Source organism: Peromyscus eremicus, chromosome 12 (assembly GCF_949786415.1).
Source record: "Peromyscus eremicus chromosome 12, PerEre_H2_v1, whole genome shotgun sequence".
NCBI classification, from domain to species: Eukaryota; Metazoa; Chordata; class Mammalia; order Rodentia; family Cricetidae; genus Peromyscus; species Peromyscus eremicus.
Window position 1 is genome coordinate 5,938,372 of NC_081428.1, and position 9,279 is coordinate 5,947,650.

At 48.4% G+C, this 9,279-nt stretch overlaps 1 protein-coding gene across 3 annotated transcripts in view; it reads left to right on the top strand.

The window, feature by feature from the left end:
- Positions 1 to 8,570, top strand: part of Runx1 (RUNX family transcription factor 1) — a 225,443-nt gene extending 216,873 nt beyond the window's left edge. For 2 of the 3 annotated variants that reach the window (XM_059277146.1, XM_059277148.1), the window contains 2 exons: positions 860 to 1,021; positions 7,954 to 8,570. In XM_059277146.1, coding sequence (XP_059133129.1) covers positions 860 to 1,021; positions 7,954 to 8,423 — 632 coding nt within the window. In that variant the 3' untranslated portion in view covers positions 8,424 to 8,570. The remainder of the gene's footprint in view (positions 1 to 859; positions 1,022 to 7,953) is intronic. The other variant, XM_059277147.1, reaches the window with a different exon arrangement.
- The last annotated feature ends 709 nt before the right edge of the window (positions 8,571 to 9,279 follow it).

Genomic DNA, 9,279 nt, shown 5'->3' on the forward strand with positions numbered 1-9,279 from the left:
AAGACTCCAAGTTACAATGTTGTTCCAGAATGACCAGGTTTGTGGCACTTACATCTTCAGGATTTTTCTTTTGTTCTCAAGAAAAGAAAGAAATGGACCAGCAGGAGGGAAGGAGGGAGTAGGGAGACCCTGTCTTGAAAAACCAAACAAAAACAGAGCAAACTAGAAAAACCCCTGCCAGCTTAAAGATTCTGTGCTGCCTGGGTCGACTGGGCAACCGCTGGTGGGCCTGTGACCTGGTCACAACAGCTCACTCCCAGTGTGCTTTGCTCTCTGCTTTTGTGTCTGTGGGTGTGCTTTCTTTTATCACTTCATTATCACCACTGCTATCATTTCTGTGATCATTTAGGGGAATAGTATTTGCTTAAGTAGAAAACATTTAGAAGCCCATGGATATTTTTTGCAAGGTTTCCTCATACCCCAAATCCCCTTTACGTCCTTTGTGTTTCCTGAACGTAGGTGACCATCTAAGCTTATAAAATGTTTCTGGTGATGATAATTATAATTATTGGCAACGCTGAATGTATTATGTTTGGAATGTAAAGTCATTGGGTACTACTAGTGTCCAGGATAAACAATTTCCTGTAATATTAATGTGAAAAAAATGTATAGAAGAAAGAGTTATCAAATTAAAAATCTCCCCAAATCCAACATAAACTGCTCCTCTTTAAAGAGAGCTATCACACCACAGAGGCATCAGATACTTGGATTCTACCAGGCCCATTAGATACAAATGAACAAGCTATGTACATTCACGTATTCTTACTCAAATAATGGTTCATAATTATCATTGTAAGACCCTTTCATTTTAAAACCCCACCCCTCTCGGTCTGTTATCAACATCCCTGTCTCTCTGCAGACGCGAGGCAGATCCAGCCGTCCCCACCATGGTCCTATGATCAGTCTTACCAGTACCTGGGATCGATCACCACCTCTTCTGTGCACCCAGCGACACCCATTTCACCTGGACGTGCCAGTGGTATGACGAGTCTCTCTGCAGAACTTTCCAGTCGACTTTCAAGTAAGCCACTTGAGAATGTATCTGCAGTGGGGCTGGAGGGGAAGGTTTGGAAGAACAGAAGAGACGAAGGGAAGGAGGTGGCCGGATACAGAGCAGAACAGAGTTCAAAGGCAAAGTCCCTTGCCTCTGCAGGAATCCTATGCTGAGCACTAATTTTTCTTGACATGCTAAGAGGTGACAGATGAGGAGGCAGAAGTGTCTTAATCTTTCTCTTCAGTATTTAGGGTTTGCTCATGTCTGTTGGGGAAGGTTGGTGGCCAAAGGCTACTATTCTGAAGAGTCAAAACGGCCAAAGGATTTTACACCTGTGGCAAAGAAGTCAACATCCCAGCTGAATTCTAGACCATGGCTGGTCTTCCCAGTCGTGGTGAATTTTCAGAGGTTCCTGTGCACAGCACAATGGGGTACATATTGGAATAGGAAACAAATATGCCCCAAGATAAACATTCCCAGCTAAGAGCTGTTCAGACTGAGGGTTAGGAACAAGGTAGAAGGCTCAGGTGTCATGGTTAGCATAATTGTTGTTAATACGAGCTCATTAAATATTAGTCATTTAACCTATGAGCCCTCGGGGCTTGGCACTCACCTTCGCTCCTGGGCAGGGAAATCAGAGTTACAGGAAAAAATTCCTTTGTTGAAGGCAAAAGAAGAAACTTACTGTTTGGGGCTTTGAAATTGGAGCCGAACCAAACTGTGAAATACTTCAGAGAGCTTCACCCTTAGGAGGCCTGAGACGGACTTGTGTGTGTGTGTGTGTGTGTGTGTGTGCGTGTGTGTGTGTGTGTGTGTGCCGGGGGAGGGGAAGGTTGTGCTTTGGGGCTCTGGAAGGCAGATTAGAACAGATGAGGGGGCAGGCAGAAGGGCAGAGGAGTCAGGACCGCCGCCTTGAATGTTGTGAAAGACTGTTTCCAGACAACCACCGGGGTGGCTTAAGATTCCACCAGAGGGCCAGCTTCTCCATCGCGGCCCCCCAACTCCCCTGGCTAGTGTAGTCTGTCTTCTTTGCCCGGCAGTGGTACTGGCATTTGGGCTGCATCGTGTTTTCCTGGGGGGCGGGGGAGGGGGCTGTCCTGTGCACCAGACATTAGTTAGAAGAGACCTCTAGATGCCAGTAGCAAATGTTCCAGCCAGCCCTTCAGAAATGTCTCCAAGGCTCTGTGGCAAAGCCCTTCCTTGCCTTTCAAACATGAGGACCAAGTATGACTCCCCAGAACATAGGTATAAGAGCAAAGTATGGTGGCACAGGGTTCTAATCCCAGCACTAGGAACGGAGAGACAGGGGAGCATCCGGAACAGTTTAATCAGAGAGCTCCAGGCCAAGGAGAGGCCCTGCCTCAAAAAAAAAAAAAAAGTTGGACCACTGCTGAGAAACAAAACCCAAGGCTGGCCTCTGGTCTCTACACACACATGTGCACACACATGTGCACACACATGCACAAGTGCCTGTACACAGGGTACTCATAAATGAATACACACACACACACACACACACACACACACACACACACACACACAATGTCACCAGACACTGCCACTTGTGTCTGCTGGGGGCAGTGAGGACCTTCAGCGTCGACCAGCCCTTGGTGCTGTATGAACTACAAAAGCCGGCTGACTCACTGGGTTTCCACCTGACTTTAGGCCATCAGTGCCAGCATTCCCATGGGAGCCGATGGTCTAAGGAATTAAGAGGGTAACATAGGAATTATGGCATTTGCTCAGCTGGCTGTGTGTGAAAGCCTGTCCCCTGAGGGACAGTCTGATTCCAGCAGCATCTGTCAGTTTTCGCAGATTCCTCTCAGTGGCGCTGCTCTGCCCACTGGCTACAGCCTACATCTCAATCACTTACTGTTTTCCTCAGAAACGTCCCCAGTGTGGGTCTGTCCCTGGAAATTTATTACGTAAGTCTTTTAGCTTGGTCACCGCCCAAAATGGGCACCTAGGACCAGCTCCTCCAGCTGACCAGCGATCACATGTAAGAGTGGCCTTTAATACGTTTTATTTACTCCTGGAGAATCACGTACGTCAGTGTGACACGTTTGATCATCTCCACTCCCCCATTCCTTCCCTTCCACTCCCCCATAGCACCTCCCTCAGAACTTCATGTCCTTTAAAAATTTTTAACTTGTTTTTTATTAATTACGTCCAGTTGGCCCTGCCCGTATACACACACATGGGTGTAGGGTCCCCATTCACTATGGAGTGGGCCATCTATCAGTGCCACCATCACCCCAAATACAATAAGTAACACATCCAAATCACAGCTGTGTTCCTAAATAATGTGGACTTCAACAACGCAAGCTAGAAAGAAGGGTACTTTATGGCACAGGAATGTGAGAGAGAGAAAAACCGTGTCAGGGCCCCAAAGTGACCTCTGCTGCCCAGTAGGGAAGACCAGAGAATAACAAGCAAGCTTTCATGGGTGGCAGAGGACAGGCATGGGAGAGTGAGCTTCAGCTTGGCAGGAGCTCCCTCTGGAAATCAAGCCCTGAGCGCAGGCCTTGTGGGCCCAGAGAGTGTTGTCCTAAGCCGGGGCAGGAGGCTGGGATCCTTGAAAGGAAGAGTGCCCCCCCAACCCCCACCCCCACCCCACCCCCCGCCCAAGGCTTTTCAAACTTGACCTCTCCGTGGCTGATGAACCTTTTAATCGCACCAATCAACAACCCTGTGTGCCTGCCCCTTCATCTACCCTCAGCCCCAGCCAGCCTTCCTCTCCTGCACACTTGGGCTCTGTCTGTCTGTCCCTTGAAGACAAGACTCCACACCTTGTCTGAAGGGAGCTGTCACATGAAGGTTTACCCTTTCTTCTTTTTTTTTTTCCTTTTCTTCTTCTTTTTTCCCCTTTTCTTTTTGTTAATTAATGTTTAGCTGCCAACCTGGGCGACAGACAGCGTGCATTAATCTGAGTCATGCAGAAGATCCTTTTAAGGCAGCCATTATCTGCTCAGGTTGTTTAATCCTTTGGGGGCAGTGGGAGGGGCCTGGCGTGGAGCTGCTTTTATCCTGTCGGGCTGTAGAGCCAAGACTGGCTCTGTCATGGCAGAGATTTAGCACCCGTCGAAATACTTCCAGTGAAAACACCTGAACCTTCTAATCCTCAGACTTCCTACTTTTAAAATTTCCCAATGAACCGCTGGGGGGAAGGGGCAGGACAGTCCCGTTTGCTCCTGAAGTGGGGGTAGGCCAGCCAAGAGGGTAGAGGAGCCGTAGTGTGATGATGGGTAAATTCTGCGACTGTGATTTGTAATAAGAGAGGATAGGCCAGATTTCAAAATGAGAACAGGTGGAGCTGAAGAGATGGCTCAGTGGTTAGAGCCTTTGCTTCTCTTCCAGGGGACCTGGGTTCAGTTCCCAGGCCCCACATTAGCTGGCTCACAGCTGCCCATAATTCCAGCTCCAGGGGCGTCTGACTTCTTCCTCCAGTGTCCATAAGCACACTGCACTACACACACACACACACACACACACACACACACACACACACACACACATAATTGAACGTCGTATTTGTGAAAGAAATCAAGCATTTGAATAGCCCACTTGAATTTGAACATATCTAGAGGACCTAAGTCTTTTTTTTATTACAAACTGTAAAGATGAGACAGGGAGGGATGGAGGGAAGAGGAAGGGAGGAGAAAGAGGGAGGGGGGAGAACGTGACCTTCTGTCCAAAGACACCACTAGTTAGCTCAGCTCTTCAGTGGACTCTGCCCCCAGCAGCTGAGACTGTAACATCACTCGTGGGCTTATGCCCATGACAAATCACAGACTCACTCGGGATTCCGGTAACTTAGTACCATCACCACATTACCGTGTCGTGATTGGAACGGACTGGCAGAGCGTGTTCGGGCATGGCTGTGAAACAGGGTGACCTTTCATTCATTCTTTCCAGTGGATTCACCTTTTTGTCTCAGGGCAGATGAAGCAAGAGGGGATAGTGGGCAGAGTCATTTGTTTGTGTCCAGAGCTTTGCATCAGATGACAACAAACGGATTGTGTTTGCCCTAATGCCCTCCCGCCCTCCCTCCTGCCGTGGCTTCTCCCTAGACTGTGTAAATCTAACTGGGGGAAAAAAAAATGGAGCAAAACTTCCTGTTAACTCAAACATGTCACGGCTCTCCTGTAAGCCAAACAAGTGACATGGAGCTTGCTCACAGAGGGCCCCAGCGAGGGGCAGGGATGAACCCTGTGGAATGAGGTGTGGCCTGCCTGTAGAAGACACTAGGGGGGGCTGAGCCAGGCCAGCCCCAGGACCGGGCTGCTGTCCGTTTACAGCCTTCTCGCTGCCCACATGTCTGACTGGCTTTGAAAACATTAACAGAGGTGTTTGTTTGCAAGTCAGACTCCTGGTTTCCTCATTAGCAGGGGGATTTGCTGCAGACTCCGGCTGTTTCTATAAACTCTAATTACCTCTCTGATGAGGAGTCTATTTCCCTCACATTCACCCCAAATGTACACAAGAGTTCCTTTTGTAAAATTGTGTTAGAGCAATAAAAGATTATTGAGAGAGAGGGAGAGGGAGAAACACAGAGAACACAAACACCAGCTCTCGAGCTGGAATAATAGGGCTTGGAACAGAAGGGAGTTGATCACAGCCCATGCCTTCCAACACCAGATTAATCCACCCGGGAAGCTTTCCTTTCAAAGGAAGCTTTGAGCCCCCTCAAGTTTCTCTCTAGCAGGCTCGACTCAGAAGGACCCAGACCACAGGCCACCAGAGCTTAAAGTCAGTCTGTGCGGTAATTTGACGATTTAACCTTCTGAGCGTTTAGTTCTCGCCTCTGCTGTTTCCTTGGTATCTTTGGGAGGTGTGGGTGTGGCGACTCTCATTCTGAGGCACACAAGCTACCCACAACACCTTCCTCCTGTTCACAGTGGCGGCTCTCGGCAGGGGGCAAGTGTGCGTCCCCCTCCACCCATTCTTAGGGAGCTTGGCAATGTCTGGAGATATTTTCGGATGTCACAGTGGGGGTGGAAACACTACTGGCATCTAGTGGGTAAAGGACCTAGATGTCGCCAAACAAGTCTCAGGGAGTAAGTCAGCACCCAACCACCCACTAGAAAGAGGATGGACAAAGGTGCCGGCAGGGCCACTTCTGGTAAACTGGTCTGCCAGGGGAATCATGCTGGCCCTCATTCCCGGTCTGCATCAAAGGCAGCATGCACGTGAGGGAAATGCAGGGGGACCCGGTGAACCCCGGGAGGACAGCCAGTGGCATGAATGTAAACTCATTCCCAACAAAACGAATCTTGTAAGGAGATTCCAGCATGTGCAAAAAGCTGATACACCGAGTTCTTACATCCGTTTGTGTTTTTTATTTTTAAAAAAACAAACAAAACAAAACAAAAAACAGTAAAGCAGCAACTGGGCGGACAGCTGGGTGGTTAAGAGCACACACTGCTCTTTCAGAGGACCCGAGTCTGACTCCCAGCTCTCACACAGGTTGGCTCACAACCATGGGTCAATCCAGCTCCAGCGAACTTGGCACCCTCTTCCGGCCTCTGTGGGTACTGCATGCACACATGCACATATCCACACACACATAAGCATAATCAAAAATAAAATAGAAAACAGTGAAGCACGTCTTAGGTAAAGACATGAGCTCATGTGTCCATTGCCACACAGATGTGGAACAAGTCAGAAGGTGGGATGCAGAGACTAGGGGTGTGCCAATCACCAGCATCTGCAGTCACTACCACGGTGTGCATCGTGGGGGTGTGCCAATCACCAACATCTGCAGTCACTACCACGGTGTGCATCGTGGGGGTGTGCCAATCACCAACATCTGCAGTCACTACCACGGTGTGCATCGTGGGGGTGTGCCAATCACCAACATCTGCAGTCACTACCACGGTGTGCATCGTGTCAAGTAACAGGAAATTAGCCAACCTTCAAGGGCTCAGAGCCTACAAAAATGACAGTTTTCTATTGTCCAACCTGAATACTGTATGCAACGAAAACACTGTTGTTATATTAATAGTCTATTAGTAACATATAAGTGCATCCATTACCTCAATTGCTGTAATGTTATGTCATTATATATTGTTATATTAATGTTGTTATGCCAGTGTACTGATTATATTATCATTATATTAATCAGTATTAATATTTTAATATAAGTAGAGGATAGGCTTTTTTTTTTTTCAGTGAAGGGCCAAAGAGAAATGGTTAACTTTGAGAGCTCTGTTGTCCTGGTCCCTTAAGAGTAGTGGGAACACAGGTGTAGGATTCACAGGGCCACCCCGTGTGGCAGACTGAGGCCGTGTCTCAAAAATCAAAATAGAGTAAAAAATTTTGTGTTTTTGTTTTTACAGTTTCACAGCCATTCGAAAATGTAAAACCCATTTTTAATTCCTGGGACACACAAAATTCCCTCTAGCCAGTTTTGACTGATGGGCTGCTGTTTGCCAACCTGGGACTCTAACATTTACGCATATTGTAAACATTACATTGCAGTGCCGTGTGTGTGTGTGTGTGTGTGTGTGTGTGTGTGTGTGTGTGTGTGTGTGACATTGAGGTACTTATACAATACATATGCTACACCATGCCATGACACATGTCGCAGGCCATTGCATGACTCCCTCCAAAATGTTTGCCATCGCTCTGTGTTCTCACACTATTTATGACAGCATGCTGGGTGAAACTCACTTCTTGCCAAGTAGTCCTGTTTCTTAGGATCCCCCCTCCATGGGCAGGAGCACTCTGGGCAGTCCTGTGTGCTCTGAGCAGAGCACTCTCCGTGGTCCCCTCTTTGTAGGCAGGAGCACTCTGGGCAGTCTTCTGTGTCCTGGGCAGAGCACTCTCCGTGGTCCCCTCTTTTTGGGCAGGAGCACTCTGGGCAGCCCTGTGTGTCCTGGGCGGTAGCACTCTGGCAGAGAGGGAAGCCTTTGCCTCTCAGACCACACACTCACACCATCTCTTCCACCCACCCACAGCGGCCCCGGACCTGACCGCCTTCGGCGACCCGCGCCAGTTCCCCACGCTGCCGTCCATCTCCGACCCGCGCATGCACTACCCCGGCGCCTTCACCTACTCTCCGCCCGTCACGTCGGGCATCGGCATCGGCATGTCGGCCATGAGCTCGGCCTCTCGCTACCACACCTACCTGCCGCCGCCCTACCCCGGCTCCTCGCAGGCGCAGGCCGGGCCCTTCCAGACCAGCTCGCCCTCCTACCACCTGTACTACGGCGCCTCTGCCGGCTCCTACCAGTTCTCCATGGTGGGCGGCGAGCGATCGCCCCCGCGCATCCTGCCGCCCTGCACCAACGCGTCCACCGGCGCCGCGCTGCTCAACCCCAGCCTCCCCAGCCAGAGCGACGTGGTGGAGACCGAGGGCAGCCACAGCAACTCGCCCACCAACATGCCACCCGCGCGCCTGGAGGAGGCGGTGTGGCGGCCCTACTGAGCGCCCGAGGAGGGACTGAGCCCGGCTGCACCTGCCGTCCATGCACAGACCCCCGCCAGGAGGGCCCTCGGAGGCCAACAGGAAGATTCCCGGAGGGAAACTGTGAATGCTTCTGATTTAGCAATGCTGTGAATAAAAGAAAGATTTTATACCCTTGAGTTCACTTTTTAACCACGTTGTTTATTCCAAAGAGTGTGGGATTTTTTTTTTTGTTTGTTTTTTTTTGTTTTTTTTTTTGGTTCGGGGCGAGAAAGACTTAGCTCATCCTGTTGGCTATCTATTTCTTATGTCGGACTTTTCTTTTCCACACCTTATCAATTGCAAAAAAATGTGTGTTTGCATCTGGGTGGTCGTTATTTTTAAATATGTATAGATTTGAGCTTGCTTCTTTCTGCCTTTGACCAACTTCTCTGTACGTTTTATTTAACTTTTGAACTTTTCCTGTAGCTGGGATTTTTGTTTGGTTTTTTTGTTTTGTTTTGTTTTGTTTTTGTTGTTGTTTTTTTTTTTTAAGAGACAGCTACAGCTTTGGGTCATTTTTTAACTACTGTATTTCCACGAAGAATCCCTAGATATTTATGTATCTCGATGTTTGAACATTTACATATGTGTTGATACTTTTTTAATTATTTAAATGTACTTATATTAAGAAAAAATATCAAGTACTACATTTTTCTTTATAATAGCCAAAGTTAAATGTTATTGCATTGAAGATGGCTGGAAAAAAAATGGATGGGTTATGTGATTGCTTGGTTACCTAGAGATATTGTTTACATTAAACTCCCTTTTATGTTATTCAAACAAGTCGGTAGCTAATGCAGCCACGTTTTCTATTGGATTTTAGACACTGAGGGTC